The sequence below is a fragment of the Gekko japonicus genome, unplaced genomic scaffold (genome assembly GCF_001447785.1).
Source record: "Gekko japonicus isolate JY-2015 unplaced genomic scaffold, Gekko_japonicus_V1.1 scaffold502, whole genome shotgun sequence".
NCBI lineage: Eukaryota > Metazoa > Chordata > Lepidosauria > Squamata > Gekkonidae > Gekko > Gekko japonicus.
The window spans coordinates 459,162-478,752 of NW_015169186.1; the positions used below are offsets into that span (position 1 = coordinate 459,162).

The window sequence follows — 19,591 nt, forward strand, 5'->3', positions numbered from 1 at the left end:
CAAAGGTCAAATCTTGACCTTCCCCCCCCCCCCAAATAGCTAGCAATCCAAAACAGCCCAGTGGAGGCTGAGCAGTGGACATTGCCTTCTGACACACTTCCGGTGATGTCAGGGGGTGTGGCATATGCAAATGAGTTATGCTAATGAGTTGTGCTAATGAGCTCCTGCACCTCTTTTTCTACGAAATGACCCCTGGTCATACGCAAGGCACTCTAAGCTTCTTGGAGAAAGAGAAGAAGGTACGAATACAATAAAATTCAATTCAGTTAAGTCCAGGTTTCTAGCCTCTTGTGGAATACATCCACGAATCTCATACAGGTAGCTGCAATGGCAAAGTTACAGTAACAGCTTGGCAACACCATTTCACTAAAAAAAAAAAACGAACTCAATTTTTGTCTTACCTTATCACTGTCTAGGGTATTCTGGGAGGTCCGTGACGCAATCGAAATCGTATCAGGCTGACTACTGCCATCTCCTTGGCTATCCAAGTCTTCTCCATCTCTGCAAACGCAAGAAGTCACAAGGTAGAAAAATGTTCTCCATGGAAAATGCCCTGCTCCCTGGACAAGAGCAGACATTCAAGTAGAGTGGCTCTTAAAGAGAACGGAGCCAGGCTTGCCTTTCAACCTCCATTGAAACAGTTATGCATTAAACTTGAACTGTGACTAATATAGGCTACGTGCTGGAGGCCTTCCCTCTGGGGGAAGGAGAGAGAAAAACGATTAGAAAGTGAAAGGCAACGGAGACCCCCCCCGGGGGGCCACGGACACAGGATGTAAACGGCAGCTGCCTCGTGAGGCTTGGGGCCAGGTGAGCAAGGAGCTGTTCATGCAGCCCAGAACCTAAAGAGTGTAAAAGGAGGAAGAGGGTCGTGTCCTACAGATGGTGTGTGGGTGAGGGGTTTGGAGGGGGGGGGGGATACCACCTCACATCACCAAAACGGTACACTCTGTTGGAGGTTTCAGCAGCCTACAAAAAAGTGCACGTGGGGGGAGAACTTTCCCACTCTCACTGAAAAATATTTTTTGAACAACTGTTTTGAAAAACATGTGCAGTTACATAGAAAAACATGTACAATTACATAAAAGAAATGTATACATTAGGAACAGGAAACTCTGATGTCTTTTTCAAAATAGTAGGGCACTTTCACACACTAAACAACACACTTTCGATCCACTTTCAATGGACTTCGCAACTGGATTTTAATGTGTAAAAATGACACATTCCACTTGCAGACGGCCGCTGAAGTGGACTGAAACGGCATCATGCAGCATGTGTGAAAGCGCCAGGCAGCCCCCCCCCCACCCCTTTGGTACTGGCTGCATTTCTTGTAGGTTGTTTTGAGGGACTGCCTCCCCCTCATCCTCTTCAGAAGCTTCATCAGGACATCTTCCACTGCTCCCCCGGTTGATCTTATTTAGTGTGAACGGATGCTCTGATCTCCTCCCCCCCAAAACCCACACATTTTAATTAGCTATTAAGCTGCCCTGAGCGTTCTGTGCCTCCTGATGGGCAATGGGCATGTCTAGCCCTTATCCAGCCGTTTTCAATGTGTTTTTCTGCATATTCCCAGAGAAGTGTATGACGTTCTCTACGAATGCTTGTCAATTGTGTGCATCTACCACATGGCCACACAGACAATATCTAGAGGTCAAGCAAATTCATCATTCAAGTTGCACTGCCCCCAAGAGGTATTTCAAACCTGCATATATTGAAATGCCAACAGCAGGTAATCATAGGATATTTAGAAATTCAGCCCTCTGGAGACATAAAATTTGTTGTAGGAGTACAAGTGAATAGGAGTATTTTATTACAGGCCAGAAAATTTAGAACAGAAATCTGATGGGTGCCAAATCTTGCATGCCATGAGGCACCTCCTTGAGGGGGAAAAACACGGGGGGGGGGAGGTTTTGTGTGTGTTTGGAGACCCTTCGGTTTACTACTGCATCCCAGATTCTCTCTCTCTCTCTGGGTCACCTTGTTTCCCAAGCAGAGTGCCCCCCCCCCGTCCCCATCCCCCACTGTAAAGACTCATATCCTGAATCCCACAACAGAAGCGGGCACTGTGCCACCCATTCCTTAGGATGCCCCCTTGGATCCCACTAACCTTCTTCCCTTCTGCTTCGTTGTCGGTGCAGTTTTGGGGATGTGAATCGGCTCCTTTAAGGCCCCTTTGAGATGGATGGTCCTCTCCTGTATTACCTCTCTGATGTGCTTGATCCAGTCCTGTTTGTTTTCAATACTGGAAGCCTTCAAAATAAATCAAGTAAGTTGTTGTGATACAAGCAAAGACTTTTAAAAAGGAGAGGGCTCTTCACAAGGTATCTCTATGAACGAAGAAGGCAGAAGGCAAGCCTGGCTCCTTTTTGTGGGCATATTATGCTGATGGCTGGGGCACCTGCAGAGTCTTCTTCTCCGTTGGCCACAGAACCCTTCCAGTGTCACCCCCTGTGCAGTTTGTCACGTGCATTTTCCTCCGGTTTCTCCTTGCAGGAGTTCAGGGTACTGCGCATGGTTCTCCCTTCCCCCCCCCCCCTTTTACCCACACAGAACCCGGTGGGGCTGGTGCGTGGGAGAGGCTCCCCGGGTGAGTGGGCATGTGAGCTCAGCTCCCCGACATCCTGGCCGGACACTCTGCTTGCTCCGCCACACGGGAACCCCTCCGGGATTCTCTTCTTCCTACAAGCGTCCCGGAACCTTGAGGGCCAAGGAGGTATCACACAGGTACACGGCATGATTTTGGAGAATATCCTGTATTCAGAAGAGGCTGTTGCAGGTTTCTGAAACCCTCTGATATTATGCTGCTTGGGCAATACTCCGCGCTTCACATGAACAGCTAACTGCACAAACCTGACATAGGAAGCAACATGAACCAGCCCACAGAAGAAGTCAGCTAATATTGCCACAAACCAGCAACTGTGAGAACACGCAAAGGTCATCTCACAAAAATGGCTTCAAAATTCCTTACAAATATTTGGAGTCGAAAATTGTGTTAGTCTGGAAGGTGCTCCTGGACTCTGGCTCTTTTCTGCTGCTACAGACAGACTGACACGGCCGCCCATCTTGATCTACACTTGATCTATATCTACATCTTGATCTGTATTCTTCACCTATCTGAAGAGGTGAGCCGTGACTCACAAAAGCTCCTCCCCTGCCTCAAATTTTGTTACTCTTTAAGGTGCTCCTGGACTCTTGCTCTTTTCCACTGCTACAGGCAGACAGACATGGCTGCCCATTTTGATATACTAGCATTTGGATTCAATGGTTGGGACCTGCTTACGCACCAGGCTTTCCTGTTGTTAGTTATGGCAAGGGATCATATATTCTGTTCAAGGCAACATGCATTACAAAAGTCTATTCAAGAATAACAACTCAAAAATCTATACAAAATAATAGAACTAAACCAGAATTACCTTTAGCACAATTTTGTTGTCTGAAGTAGGGGTTCTTCCCACCCACAGTGCAAACTTGCAAGGATCTCCCTCCACGTGCTCCGTGACACCCAACTCTGAGGTCTGAAAAATAGGAAAAATCACTGAGTGCAGGGAAGGTATTTTGGGTTGATTTAAAAACGGGGGTCTCCACATCTGGTGACAGAAGTACACAACCAGACATCAACATATATTTTTTTTATGATAACAGCACAAGGCCCTCTATTGTTTCCTCATGGGCTTCACAACAGGCAAGCACAGGTTTCTGCCTACTTTCTGATGCCATCCCCCCCCCCTTACTAATATCACAATACTAAGCAAATACCTAATTTCTATTCTGTAATGGCTCTAAACAAAGAGCTCTGCATGACTGCAAAATTGTTTTAAGGCAGATTTTATGAATAAATCTTGTTTCTCCCCTCTCCTCCATCTCCCCCAGTTTGGATCAAAACCTGATCTACAGAAGTTCTCAAAATGATAACTCCTCATGCCCAAACTGGACTGCTTGTTAAGTTCCCCAACCCCACCCCTATCGCTAGGGCTTTAAAAAAAAAAAAATCTTATGGATGCCCAATTTGGGGAATGCAGGGGGGAAATGAGACTCCTCCATAGGTCAAAAAAGCATTTTAGTACTTTTGGTATGCAAACGGCAAGGCTTTATTTCTTCTTCGGTTTTAACGCTACAATAGGTGTGTGCACTTTTCCCAAAACTCAGGTTGCAGGAGTATGCACCTATGGGACTTTTCTTTTTAGAGTCCCCAGGAAACAGAAAATAATTTCTTTGTTTGATTCTGTTCCATGAAGTTCACTGTACTTCAAGAAAGGATTAATGGAGTGACAAAACGGGAGAGAGAGAAAAGAACGAACAGCAGAAAGGCCTGAACTGAGTGAACCTGGTAACCGCTGGTTTTGAACAGGCTGACTAGAGAGGCTGCGGAGTTGGGAAAGCAGGACTCCACAAACACAGTATACCTCTTTGATCTATAACATTTGCAGTCGCTAGTCTCAGTATAAACACAATAGTAGCAATGTGGTAGCAGCTATTTATGATGAGCTTAATTGCAGCAATTAGTTTCAATAATTAAGACTCTGCTTTATTGCCTCGATGGGTAAGATGGGATGAGCGGACAACCAGTCGGCATTCTGCAGGGCCCGTCGTTAGAACCCTAATATTGTGCAAAATGTTTCCATAGCCCCATCTTGATGCAACTTGTCTTTTACTTCCCCTCTGCATTCTGTTTCAGATGTCAAACAGGACATTGCAGAATAAAGGTAGTCAGTATCCTCGCTCCACACAGAACGAGGGGAGGAGATCAGCAATACCAGACAAAAAGCAGAACACTGGAATAACACTGAAAGCCAAAGCTGATACACATCTGGATTTTGTTCCGGCATGCTGCTATTTATGTCGCTTGCAGATTTGCTCTCATTTTACACGGTTCATTGGAATTCATCCATGACACTCCTCATCTCTGAAAACCTTGGGTCAAATCCTGGTTTAGGACAAAGGCTATCCCTCTCAGTTGCGTCAATCATCAGCTACCACACAAATTGGTGTGACTGGCAGTCTGTGCCCTGGAGATGTTCGTCTACGGTGGCCTGTTTCTAGGTCACAGCTGGAGGAGCCGTGGTCAGGGCCTCTGTGCATCTGATCGAGAGGGTGGCGTCGCTGCACTCTAGGAATCACATCCTGGTTTTTCAGCTCTATCCAATCACTTCATTTATTGAGCTAACTCCAGAGGATGGCGGAAGACAGGAGGGCCTGGCGTGGTGTGGTCCCTGGGGTCGCAAAGAGGCGGACTCGACTGTGCGACTGAACGACAACAGTAACTTCATTTACTACTCCTGCAGGGGGTGGTCTCGTCAATCCCTCGTCCACTTCTTAGACCACACAACATAACGTTAAAGACATTGCAGTTGCTTTAATTAATGCCAAGTTACGTTAACTCTCCTTAATGAAATATAACCCCTTCCACTCCCCCCTCGTCTGTCACACTGATTTCAGCCAAACCTGGCGAAACAGCAACCGGTTCTCGCTGCCTTGCGAATACTAACTTGCTTTGGTTCCTGTTCGCCTGATCTTGTCCCTCCTCTAACCTTTGCTCCCACCCGTCCACAGGACCCGATCCTAGCCAGGGAGGTCTCAGAAAGGCACGGTGGCTCCTCCTGCTGGGGACGGTGAGCACAGAAGACGCAAATTCCCAGCCAGGACCAGGTCACAGCCGGGCCGGCCAGCTTCTGTCCCTGCAGGCGAGGCACCCCCGGCAACGGCCTGCTGGTTTGGCCACTTCCGTGACTAGGCACCAGTTGCAGCTCTACACGCTGGCCAAAGCCAAACTTCACGAAACCATCAGGGCAAATAATGGCTCTCTTTGCTGCGCTAAGCTGGAGACAGTCCTGGAAGAGCAGCAATTCGTTATGTTTCGAAGCTTCCTGCCTGTCGGGCTACAACAGCTGAGCACATCTGCTTGTCACCTGCAACCAGACTTGGCTGAGTCTCACTGGCCTTAATTGCAATTCCTCATACTTACAAACAACTTGCTCTTGTAGATGTACTTGCTTCTCCCGCTTGAGTCTTTGACTTCTTTGCTGAAGACCAGCGACATCTCAAAGAGGAAAAGGTGCCTCTCTCGGCCCTTCCGAATCAGAGTTTTGGGGTCCCACACCTGGAAGGATTCCTGAAGGATGAGCTCTCCCTGAGATGCAATGTTCTCATCAAAACCTAGGAAGTAAGTGGGAACAATTAAGAAAAAAGAAACCTATATATATATATATATATATATATATTTGGGGGGGTGGGGAGAACCTAAGGAGTGGTGCCCTGATGGACCAGACCAATTGCTGGTGTGCTGAGGCAATATGCGGGGACCCCTTCGTCGAAAAATGTCTGCACAAGCAGTTCCCAAAGACACAGAGTTGAAAAGCTACTGCCTCAATACACCATGTTACAGCAGAATTAAAGAATAAAAGACCCTCTAGCCCGTTCCTTCGCTCTTAACTTATGACCAATGCAGTTTAATTTATATCTTACAAAATGAAGACTGCCTGAAACTATTTTTTTCCACGTTTATTTTTCATAATTTCGTTTTAGTTACACACATTTTATTATCTCAGGTTACACAAATGTAGAGTCATTGTCCAGTTACGTGTCTTATGTCAAATGATATTTTTTTCTTTTCCTTTTCTTATTATATTTTTACATGTTTTTACATGTTTTATCCAATTATAAACCCTTAACCATCTTTTATTCTGCATTTTTTGGTCTTTATCCTGCAATATCAAACTCAGATTATCCATTTGTGCTAACTCGAGGAGTTTAGTTAATAGGTCCTGCCTGAAACTACTGAAACTAGTTTGCATTTTATGAAAATATTTATTCGATTTCCTTCACCAAAATGGGTTTAAATATTTGAGATCGATTACATCTGTAGTAGATCTAGATTTATAAAAGACAACAACACTGATTTCAGCTGCATGTTGACTGCTTCAGTTGTCGGTGACTGTTGGAACAAATGCTAGGTTGGGGGGAGGGGGATTGCCTTTGGTCAAGGACCAGAGGGGAAAATTACCTTTCCCACCAGATACGATGTACACGGGAAAGAGATGGGTTTACTGCAGCCCACAGGGCAGCAGGCCCCTTTAAGAGGCCAAAGTCCCAAAGCAGTAGCTTGCTGTGAGAGCCCACAGGGTCACAGCCAACTCCACGCAATTGGGGTTCTGCTGCTGCAAAACAGCTGCAGGGCGATCAAAAAGCGGTGTTCCAGCATCCACCACGATGTCGCGGGGGATCCTCAGGTGTGCCTTTTGCACTGCACACGCACCTCTACTGCTGTGCCCAGGGCTGGGATGGCCACTAAGGCCCATGGGAGAAAGGACCGTGTCAGTCAGGCAGAAAAGGCCACAACCGCCTGCTGCTGGGCCCACCTTGTGCAAGGGAGGCATGAGCCACCAAGACCCCCCCCCCCGGCTCCTTCCTTCCTTCCTTCCTTCCAGACCCCCCCCCCGGCTCCTTCCTTCCTTCCTTCCTTCCTTCCTTCCTTCCTTCCTTCCTTCCTTCCTTCCTGTCCCTGTCGGGGGGGGGGCAGAGCCAAGGGCAGGCCCTCTTCCTCCTCCTTCCTCCCCCCCTCAGAGGGCCAGGGCCCTCCTGGTCTCCCTTCTCAGGCCCTGGAAAATGCAGCCGCACCCCAGAGCCATGGGAGGTGCTCAGACACTCAGGCTAGCCCCGTCACTTACTCATCAGGGCTAGTTTTCAGCCTGCGACCAGGATCACCAAGAGGAAAAATGGTCTGTCCCTTTAATAAAGTGGGAGCTTTTCACGGCACGGAAGGAAACAACATCACCTGGTCAATAACATCCCATCATGCCTATTATTAAAGGGACAGGGCGTTTTTCTCCTACCTGTGACATCTATTTGAGTTGATACACACAAGCCTCATTCTTAACACATTTTTGCTCAGCAATATCCAAAAATAACGCTTCTTCAGACATGAGTAACGCACAGCATGGATTACAAGAAAACAGAGTGGCAGCCATCGCTTTGGCCGTGGTAGCGGAACGTGCCATTGAGTCACAGCGGACTCAGGCGGACCCTGCGGGGTTTTCAAGGCAAAAGGCTTTCGGTGCCCACTTTCACACTGTGCCCCTGGTCTTCCTTGGAGGCCTCCCATGCAAATACTAGGCAGGGCCGACCCTGCTTAGCTTCCGAGACCTGACGAGAGATCAGGCTAGCCTGGGCCAATCCGGGTCAGGGCTCAGCCATTTGTTTAGACAGCTTTAAAAGGAGGGTAGACTAAATTTATGGAGGAGACGTCTCTCCAGGGCATCAGCAGCCACACCTACGAGACGGAACCGTCATGCCCCTGGAGACGGAGGACCGGTTTGGTGTCGTGGTTAAGTGTGCGGACTCTAATCTGGGAGAACCGGGTTTGATTCCCCACTCCTCCACTTGCACCTGCTGATGTGACCTTGGGTCAGTCACAAGCTCTGGCACATCTGTTCTTGAAAAAGAGCAGTTTCTGTCAAGAGCTCTCTCAGCCCCACCCACCTCACAGGGTGTCTGTTGTGGGAGAGGGGAAGGGAAAGGCGTTTGTAAGCCCCTCTGAGACACCTTTGGGTAGTGAAGGACGGGGTATAAATCCAATCTCCTCCTCCTCCTCTCCACTGAGTGTCGCCTGCGAGGGACAAGCCACAAGGCCCCCATACCTGGCGTGTCGGCTTCCTCAAAAGAGGGGTCAACCCAGGCCTGTAGCCAGAATTTTTTTATTTAGGGGGCCTTTAAATAAGTCATGGGCATCCCTGCATACACACTCCAAGCAAGCAGCCCCGCTCCTTCCCTGCCCTGCAACTCACGCATGCGCGCTGGCTGGCCCCTGCCCCAGCTGGTCTTCGCGAGGCGCTTGGCCGGAGCAGGCAGGGCTGCACTTGCCCATTCTGCTCCATCCATGGAGGCCACTGAAAAGCCCTTCTGGTGCAGGAGTTTCATTAGGTGTTTTATGTTCACACACAGGTTGCATGGTATTTTACACACTGGCCCATCAACGACATCAACATTCTCAGTAACATTCTCAGGGGTGGAAACTAGTCAGAGGGTCAAAAATACTGATTTTACTGACCAAAATTAAAAAAAAAAAAACCTGACCAAATACTGACAAAAAATTACTGAACAATTTAATGTCAGCCTATTGATCAGCTAGTGTTTTAAAAGTAAATCTAGGACTTCACTAAAAATGATTATTATCTGGCCTCCGCCAGCACCACAGTCAAATGTGATCCAGAGAAAAGGATTGCACACCTTTTTACTGAATGTTTTAAGGCTAAAATAGGGTAATGTTTTCATTATTGTACAAAATTTAAGGCAAAAAAAGATTTGCTTTTAAAAATAATCACATACTGTAGATAATAAAACAGCAAAACGTATTAAAAACCATACAAAGTAATCATTATGACAACAAAACATAATTACTGTAAAGTAAGATTTGTCTTTTCTTTTACTTTGTTTTTTTGATGAAAAAAGAAGTTATTAACGAACTCTTTCATTTCTCAACAGTTTTCTGCACTGCATACGCAAGCATTTTCTCCTTCTTGTCTTCTTCCATTGCTTTCTCCACCTTCTTCGAGCATGAGCTGTGCTGTGTCGAATCCCACCATACCCTTTTTCTCAGCAGCCTCCTTTACATGTTCGGTTTAGCAACGTTTGAGCAGTCGTCCTCTTCTTGTTCTGTTGTCTCAGCTTTTTCCGTTTTGCTTCCTTCTCAAACACTGTCTATCTTCTTACACCTTTCTAACTCCTCTGCCTTTTCCCCCTTTCTTTTCTTTTTCGTTTTACTCCTCTTTAATGACACACTGTTTATCACAATATTGCTTGTAATGAACATGAACTGCTCTTGCCATCTATAAAAGCTCCTGTGTGGTATTAACATGGTATATATATATTTTTCATATACTTAATATAAAGTTTCGTTGATGATTAGGTGGGCATTCAAAATTCTCTCTGACATCCAGGCCCTTTCGGTCAAATTACATCCAGTTTTTGAAAACCCTCTTTCTATGTCCGTACTACCATGTAATAATGATAATGCTACTTTCACCACATTGGTAACCAGTGGGTATTTTGGATCTCCAGATGGGTGTGTCTTTTCAAAGAACTGATTCCAGTATGTATCCGAAGAGGGCCATCCAAAGGACTGATTCCAGTATGTATCCGAAGAGGGCCATCCAAAGGACTGATTCCGGTATGTATCCGAAGAGGGCCATCCAAAGGACTGATTCCAGTATGTATCCGAAGTCGGCCATCCAAAGGACTGATTCCAGTATGTATCCGAATAGGGCCATCCAAAGAACTGATTCCAGTATGTATCCGAAGAGGGCCATCCAAAGAACTGAATCCGGTATGTATCCGAAGAGGGCCATCCAAAGAACTGATCCGGTATGTATCCGAAGAGGGCCATCCAAAGGACTGATTCCGGTATGTATCCGAAGAGGGCCATCCAAAGGACTGATTCCGGTATGTATCCGAAGAGGGCCATCCAAAGGACTGATTCCGGTATGTATCCGAAGAGGGCCATCCAAAGGACTGATTCCGGTATGTATCCGAAGAGGGCCATCCAAAGAACTGATTCCAGTATGTATCCGAAGTCGGTCACCCAAAGAACTGATTCCAGTATGTATCCGAAGAGGGCCACCCAAAGAACTGATTCCAGTATGTATCCGAAGAGGGCCATCGCAGCCCATGTGGGACTGCACAGAAGCCACGACAATGAACTGACTTTTACTGATTTTACTGAACAATTTTCCACCCTTGCATTTTGTACAGCGCTAGTATTCTCAATAATGTTCTGTACATCATTAGCATCCTCAACAATATTCTTCAAGTAATGAAAACCATTAATTTCTTCAACCATAAGCTTATTTATTTATATTTATTTATTTAAATATTTTTACCCCGCCCTACCCCGCGAACGGGCTCAGGGCGGCTTACAAGGGGCAGGGCGGCTTACAAGCTTAGTTTCAAGATCATCATGAACGATATTGCCATTATTCCTTCTGAGTATGGCAGTGTAATTATTTTTCATAATTCTTTTAGTTGAAACCAGGTTTTCTGTGGCTTCAGGGACACAGAATCCCAAATTAGCACAACTTCTTCAGTTGCCTGATTTGCATTCATAACTCTTAGTAACACCGTTCCACATCCTTGAACATCAAATTCCTGTCCATTAGCTTGTTGTAGGGTAGGGCGTTTCTGTTCATCCAATTCAATAAAGCATTCCTTTTGATTACACAAATGGCTGTAACGTCCACTACCCCATAGCCAGTAACTCCCAATATCTGAATCTAATCCAGCAATCACAAACATATGGCACCCAGGAGGCTTGCCCCCTTGTTTAAAGGCATTGCCTTTTCCATGGCCATTGGGATTTCTATTTTTAGGTTGACATTTGGTCTTGGTGCTATTTGCCATTTGGCCACTGGGTGTTGCTGCTTCGGCAGAATAGAATAGCTGGGTGTGTGGTATACCTTGTGATTCCCAGTGCCCCTATATCTGCAATTCCTTTGAACATGTCCCGATTTCTTACATAGGAAACATACTATGTCCCTTTTTCCAGGTTGGACTCTGAGCACAGATATTTTATCTTCAGTCTCAGAAATTTCCCTTCTCCTTGCTTAATCCCTTAAGTATTCCAACTGCTTTGCCGCTCTCCTTCTTAACGCAGACGCTTCACTGGGGCAGCTTCGAGGAAGGGATTTAAATGTAGCTGTTATGACTTCCTCTTCTAGTTTGGTTCAACCCCTTTTCAGCTGTGAAATAATTCGCATCATCTTATTCAAATAGGCAGACATGAAGTCTGTTTCATGCATTTAAAACTGATAGAATTTCTCCCTCAAGAACATGTTCTGAGTTACAGAGAATTTTGAAGACTGTTTTTCTCGAAGTAGCCACACAGCACAGGCAGATTCACAATCTGTGAGCCAAAGATTCTCATGGTCATTTATGCTCTCATATATTTTGTATCAAAGGCCTCCACCCGTCATTTATCATCAGTGAAGACTGCATCCTCACATCAAAGGAGGCATCTGTATATCTAGAGGATGAGTCACATGCACAGTCTGTTGCCATACATTACCCACTGCCCTGTGGCTGGGCTGGTTGTACTTGAAGAAGCTCCATCCACAGTCATGATGAAAGGCCGCAGGATTCTTTGCGTGGGCAGAAACCGCTTTCCCCTTCCCTTCCTTGCAGCGTCTCACCTCTGGCAGGAGATGCTGCGGTGAATGCGGAGTTCAGAAAGGATTCCTCTCAGCTGGAGTGGGTTCCGGCAAAGATGCTCCTTTTGTGTTGCAGACAGAGGCTCCCGGGGCATAAACAGGAACGAAGACGAGCCTTTGGGTGGTATTCTCGGCTCTCGTCAGTCTGGTAGGCAGAATGGTGTGCGCGCCAGGCTCCAGCCGGTGGTGGAGGGGTGGGCAGGACAGGCAGCAACAGGGCAAGAGGGTACTGATGTGCTCCAGAAGCCAAATGCCACGAAGCTGGCCTCTGCTGCCACTTCGGCTCCAACGGGAAGACATGCGTGCCCGGATGGCCAGCTGGCAGGGCTGCTGGCTGGCAGGGAAGAGTCATCCCACCCTTGGAAGCACTGGAGGGTCTGGAGGCTGGCAGGGTTGCTTCTGCCTTGCCTCCCTTTCGAGCAAGCGATGCCTCTGGGGAGTCCTCCAGGTGGCCCAGAGAGTCAGGGGACCCGCACCGGATGGGAAGCTTGGGGGGGGGGGGCCTTGGCAAGACATCGGGGACTGGACCCCAAGAGGCCTCACCGTAGCCATGGGCTTGGGTCAACCAGATGATAGAAACAGGATGCTGGACAACTTGGATCCCCAGTCCAAACCATCAGGGTCCTCCTTGTATTCTCAATTTTGTTTAACATCCTGAGCAAAAAGCTAAACCAACTCGTGGGCACTCCATGAAATGGCTGAGCGGTCGGGTCAGAACGGATAAAAGGAAGTACTTCTTCACCCAAAGAGTGATTCACACGTGGAATTCACTGCCACAGGAGGTGGTGGCGGCTACAAGCATGGATGGCTTCAAGAGGGAATTAGCTAAGCATATGGAGCAGAGGTCCATCAGTGGCTATTAGCCACAAGGTATAGATAGGGGCTCTGGGGCAAGGGATGCTTTATCTTCTTGGTGCCGGGAGGGGGGGGGGTCAACAGTGGGAGGACCTCTAGTGTCCTGGCCCCACTGGTGGACCTCCTGATGGCACCTGGTATTTCTGGCCACTGTGTGATACAGAGTGTTGGACTGGATGGGCCTTTGGCCTGATCCAACATTGGTGTCTCTTATGTTCTTATATTAACTACAATTTTGGGAAGCATAGAGGTGTTTCAGATAAGTAATTTTGAACCAAGATAGAAACTTTCTCAAAATCAGGAATATTTCATCCAGGTTTTACTTGAAGTCTAAGCAATCTTTAATCTGTTGAAGACCCAAGAGCTCAAATATTGCATGTCATGGGCTCTTGGTCATTTCAAAACTACCTTTTGCACAGAGTTAAGACACCAAAGATGTTCCCAGACAAAATTAGAACAAGTTTGAGTATCAGCTCAGACATGAAGCTAAAAATGTTGCTACAACATAAACTGAGAGAGAGAGAGGAGGAGGAGGAGGAGGAGGAGAAGAAGAAGAATATTGGCTACTGATCATGCCCATCTTTTCCTCCCAAAGCTGAAAAATAGATATGGCAATGAAACAAAATTTCATTCTTAAATAGGTTTTACAGTTCAATCCATCAAAAGGTATGAGTATCAACAGTTCCCTTAGGATGTTCACAGATCGGCTTCTAAAAGGAAATGCTGTCACTTGCAGCATCAACATGTCAACTTTGGACATGCTGACCAGGTCTTGCTTAAAAGACTGATTTGTGTAAAAGAAATATTGGAATATTCCACAGAGCTTGCCCACGTTTCCTGACAAGACGGCGACAGCTAATGCTCAATGTTGGGCTCATTCCGACAACTTTGACACATAAATAGCTCAGTGTTTGGAGAGTATAAAGTGAGGGGCTCCTCAGTAATTAAAGAGACACAGGATGGCTAGTAATTAAAGCCCTGCCAGCATACAGGATGAACTAACTGAAGAAAAAGAACTACATCTTGTATGGTAGAGGCCATTATGATTAAAACTATTTTACACTTTAAAAAGTCCTGCTGGAGGATGCAGGCCGCCATAATTGGTACGGACAACTGTTTCTGGCCCCAGAAATGAGGGGATAACAGTGGTGGCAGTGAAGTTTCCCTGCCCACAAGAACAAATGTTGACATGTGATCTGAGATCCCCCCCCCCCCCCAGTATAGGAGCGGCCCTGTGGAAAGCGGTCATTAGACACAGCCGTGGATGTCTGAGAATCCAGGTGGGTATTCTGATATGAAGAAAAAGTACACCTAGAAGGACGGTTACACACACACACACACAATCTCAAATCCACTCCTTTATACTAATCATATGTTCATAGAGAAAAAGTACTACCCTACACAAATTTTGTACTAGATTATCAAGGATGGCTTAAAAGAAAAACAAAGAAGCGCAAGGAGTTTCCAGTGTACGGAAGCGTTTCCACCCAGCCCCGCAGAGGCAACCAGTAAGCAAGAGGAGTGATGAGCGACTGAGCCCTACCTTCCAGCATGCTGAGGTGCATGGCATCATTGGCTCGCTTTGGCACGCTGAGCATCACCTCCAAACCGTCCTTGATCTCCCCTTTGCCCTCTTCGCAGCAAGTGAGCAGCTCCTGTGAAGACACCAGAATCAGGACGACCAGATCCCCTCTCTCACAGGCTGGCATGAAAAGGGAACATGGTAGGCGGGCCCCTGACAGGCATCGCCAGAGACTCTCTCAGCACTTACTCTAGGGGATTTTTTAAACAGATAAAGTTAAACTTGATGGTGTTCCCCCCTTTCCATGTCTTTCAGAACCGCTGACACTAAAAACAACACTTGACCACCTCTACCAAGAAAGCATCGAAGCCAGGGAGTGGCCGAGGGCTGGTTGGGGTCATCTGGGAGCCCCCAGTTTCTAGCCCCCCCCCCCATAATTCGCAGGGCTGCTGTTGTGGGGAGACCACGGAGGAGAGGAAGACAAGGCCAGCTGTGTTAGGTCCCCACCAGTGTTCCCTCTAAGCTGTGGAGTCTTGTGAGCAGAAATTCTACTTTGTGAGCTACTGCCATTAAAGTTGTGAGCAAGCAATTTGGCCACTGCATAAATTAGTTTGCTCAGGAGCCATCCTTCCTGAGCTAAGACAAAAATGTGTGAGCCGGAGGCCAAAAAACTTTGAGCTAGCTCACACTAACTCAGCTTAGAGGGAACCCTGGTCCCCACTGGGGGGGAAAGGAAGGGTAATAGAAAGGAAGCCTGTCAGCCAAAGAGATTTCTCACGCGGCCTAGGTCAAATGCTGGCCTTGCAGGGAGGGAAGGAGGGCACGCACAGCTGCAGGGTTGGCCACGGGCTGGAGAAGCTTAATGGGACCTTACTTGACAGGCAATGCTGCTCACCTCTACACCGTGAAAGCCTCTGCTTGCCCATTCCCACACCTTCCAGGGACACAACGTCTTCCTCTGGGCTACTGGCAGCCATGGCGCAGGGCCTGTTACAAGCCTGATGCGTGAATAACTGATCTCTGTTGACTGGCCTGGCCACTCAGCGTTGAGAGCCGAGCAGTCGGGCCAGTGTTTCCCGCAGCACCTGGGGAGGAGCCTCTCCCTCCCCCTACCACAACCCAGGGCTCTTGTGTCGGACATTTCCCTTATCGGCATGATGCGAGCAGGTGCTCCTGAACCTACGACCTGCCCCAAGGGGCTGGGGAAGCCCACACCAGCACGCACGCCAGCACCCGCCCCCACCCGTCTAAACGGCAGGACTCCTGCCCCGGCCCATGATATCCAGTCCATCCCGGTTGGCTGCTGCCAGTCAGAACAGACCAGGAGGGACCCGTGGTCTGACTCCGTGGAAGGCGGTGTGACCTATCCAGGCACATGCCAGCGCTACTCCAGCTCCAAGTGAAGCGGACGCTGGTGCGAAAGGAGCTGCACCCAATGTCTCTCCCATGGTTTCAAGCTCCTGTGCCTGACGGTTGCTCAGTACGGCCTGAGCCTTCTCTGCGGACCCCTCCTCCACCTCGGGGGTGTGTGTCACACTTCAGTAAGTGCAAATAAAAAGGGGTCCACTTTAAGATTGGTCCTTGACTCGGGATTGGTGAGAAGGGGCAAGATGACGTGTAGAGGGCAGAAGTCTCAAGTCTTACAGCCTTTCCACCATTTTGGACTCCGCCCTCTTCCATCATAAAGTGTACACACATTTCATCAGCACAGTGCTTCAGCACGTACTGTTTAAGGAACATTAACATTTTCTTGATGGGGTTTTTAATCTATCCGAGTAAAAACTCAGTCATCCCATTACTATATGCCCCGGAGTGCTTTCGGTTTTACTTGAATATTTTAAAAGAATACAAAGATGACAGATCAAGCACACCTAGTGGAATAGAGGGAACTTGCATGGACTTCAGACGTTTCATTCTGTAGATGATTCCATTCATGTGTTGGCTCTCAAGTCTGCCCCCTAATGATTCATATGCACCTCCTACCATCTGTCAAGTCTCCCTTAATTACTTTTAATAGGCTTTTTGGTCCCCTGACATTCTATGGAGCAGGTGTGCAGAAACCTCGCTCTCTGAAGCATATAATCAAGATGTGTCACTTCACTGCTGACTACACAGAGCAAGAAAATGGAAGACAGGCAGAGTGTTTAATTAAAACCCAGGAAGAACCGCGGCAGGGCAAAAGGCTAAGACAGTAAACCAGCGGTAAAAGCGGAGGCGTGAATAATGCAAACTGAATAAGAACCAAGAGGAACCCCTGCACACTCGCTGGAACATGGTTCTGTTCAGCTGTCTGACCTAACATACCGGGGACTTTAGCAGGTACAGAGATCAAGTCAGGTGGACAAATCAGGTCAGGTGGACAAATGCACATTGATTTTGACCTCATGGGCTCAGGGCCTCCAGACAGAACTCCAGGGACACCACCCCATTGGACTGTCTCGTCTTGCTCCCCGCTGCATGTACATGGGTGCATCACAGCCACACCGTGCACCACCAGAGTTGTGTACCGTGATCTTGCTTGCTGCCTAAGTACAGAGCTGCCTTTGGGTGGATACCTGCAGGAGTGGAATGGCCGAGGGGGGGGGGGGGCTGAGTGATGACACTGCATCAGTGATGTGTAACTGCAGAGCCTTTTGGGCGATCCAACTGCACTTGAGAGTCCAGAAGCCACTGCTGTCATGAAAGCCCATAGAGGCGCAAATCAGTATGGCTCCCCTTGTGCTTCTCTCCAGCCACCATGTTTTCTCCGCTGCGGCACTTGCATCCTCGGCCGCTAGTACTTCTGCGTACTTAAAGGCTCCTTGAAAAACACTGATCTAGCACACCAGGAAGTGCTAATGGCAGAGGACACGACCACCGCAGTGGAGAAGAACCTCTGCAGCGGCTGGAGCGAAGCACAAGGGGAACACTTATTTATTTATTTATTTTATTACATTTATACCCCGCCCTCCCCGCGAACGGGCTCAGGGTGGCTCCAACACTGTCCGAGCTAATAGATCCACGCCTGTTACAAAGGGTGTGAGTACTTACAAAGACTGACCTTTGAATATATGACGAGATGGGTGACCAGAGATCCGTTAAAGGCAGGGGGGTAGCCAGAAAAGTTTGGTTGGTGGGGCATGGGAAAATCTGGGGGAGGGGGGCAAGGGAGCAGAGGAGAGGTGGGGGGTGGGGGATCAGGGGAGAGAGGGGGGCAGGGGAGTGAGCAAGTGAGAGATATCGGTCCAACGGGTAAGACCGGGCTGGGTGCTCAGCGAGGCCTCACCAAGTCCACCCGCATGCCAGGGCTGTGGAGGGGCCCCCAGCTGCTCTGCTCGGTGCAGCTGCCACCGCCACCGCCTCCTGCTGCTTGTTGGAGCAAAGACTACACCTGCTGCTCCTCTTGTGGTAGCAGAAGAAACAGCTCAGGCTCCGCTGCGACTGCACTCAGCTGGACCCCTCCCAGGCAGCGCCTGGCTCAGGCCAATAGTACCGGCAGGGGGAGGAAGCCACCGGCCAGCCCCAGTGCTGCCCGAGGTCCCGTGGTGCCAGGACCAGGGAATCAGAAGGAGGCGCAGGAGAAGGCAAGAAGGCTCACCAGGGGCAAGACACAGCACGGTGCAGAGTGCAGTGCACATCAATTAACAATGAAACCTGTCTTCTGCCACATACACGTGTGGGGTGTGGCTGTAAAGTCCGGGGACGTGGCGCCCAGGTGCCCCACCACAGCTACATGCCCGGTTAAGGGAGAAGAGAAAGGGAGAGACCCATGCCCTGAAGGAGGTCCTCCTAAGTCTTCTTCTCCTCTGGCTTCGAGGCACGCTACGAAGGACATGCACCACTATTTAGCCTCCTTCTGTTACAGTACAAGTTGGACTCTGAATAATGATCTTTGCCACTGCTTTGCTCACCATAACTAGTTTTCTGCTTTTGCTGTGCGGCTGACATACCTGTATCCACTGTTTAAAAACCCCCAGTTGGAGTGACAACTGACCTCTAGACTGGTTTCCTTGGAGAAAATGGCACCGACCATTGCTGAATTCCCTCCCCAACTCACCCCTCTACAGGTACTGCACCCAAGTTTGCCCGAATTCTCCCGGTTGCAGTTGGCAACCCTAACCAAAGACCAGAAAAGCCACGTGTGCTCTTTAAAACCAGCACAACAGACGCGCCTTCCGTAGCTGGGTATCTGTTCCCGATTAGACGGGACCTGCGGGAAACCTGCCCTTGGCCTGAACAGAAAACGCGACTCCGTGGCCTGAGCAGAGGCTGCTCCGAGAACAACGACCCGCCTACCTTGAGGAGCAGCTGGTACTTGGTGATCCGCTGAACGGGCTTGATCAGGTAGGAGGAGATGGAGTTGGCCAGCCCGTGCCGCTGCTGGATCTCCTGCATTAGGAACAGAAACACCCTTGAGTGCCGGAGAGGTGGGAAAGGGGATAAAGGTCGGGCCAGAGAGGCCTCAACGGGACTCTTCCCTTTCAGCAGCGGGGATAGTCTCATGGGCCTCCCTGCAGGCTCCCTGGAGTCTGGCCCTTCATGAACTTTTCCAGTCTGACCCCAAATGTGTGCCCGCAAGGCGGGCACAAGAGGATGGTTAAAATGGGGCTTGAGCCGAAAACAAAAGCATTCTGCATTTTGTCTACTTCGTGGAACCAATGCAAACCAGGTTTTCTTCAGAATACCCGGTTTAAACCATTCTAACACTTAACAGACCTAAGGGCAGTTGCTCACAATTCCTTTTAATATTAAAATGCTATGGCAAGGGTGTCAAACACGGGGCCCGGAGGTCGGATCAGGCTCCTGGAGGGCTTCTGTCAGGCCCGCGGTGGAACTGGCTGTCTTCTGCTGCTGCTTCCAGTTCTGCTGCTGCTGCTGCTGCATCACTGTAGGTTTGCAGCTTACGGGTACACACCTGAGCAGCATACTCAATTTCGTGATGAACATCACCTGGTTCATGAGCTGAAGGATGTGCGATTACGTCCTCAACGAACCTCCATGTTCTCTACAGAGGTTTGTGCGTGAGCGAAGTCCAAACGTC

The 19,591-nt window shown here is 48.5% G+C and overlaps 1 protein-coding gene across 1 annotated transcript in view; it reads right to left on the reverse strand.

The window, feature by feature from the left end:
* TRIO (trio Rho guanine nucleotide exchange factor) overlaps nt 1–19,591 on the reverse strand; it is a 236,019-nt gene that overhangs the window by 115,588 nt on the left and 100,840 nt on the right. The window contains exons 27-32 of the mRNA XM_015416185.1: nt 18,847–18,939; nt 14,593–14,704; nt 5,963–6,153; nt 3,414–3,515; nt 2,108–2,250; nt 402–501 (exon numbers count right to left, since the gene is read on the reverse strand). Of these exons, the coding sequence (XP_015271671.1) occupies nt 402–501; nt 2,108–2,250; nt 3,414–3,515; nt 5,963–6,153; nt 14,593–14,704; nt 18,847–18,939 (741 nt within the window). The remainder of the gene's footprint in view (nt 1–401; nt 502–2,107; nt 2,251–3,413; nt 3,516–5,962; nt 6,154–14,592; nt 14,705–18,846; nt 18,940–19,591) is intronic.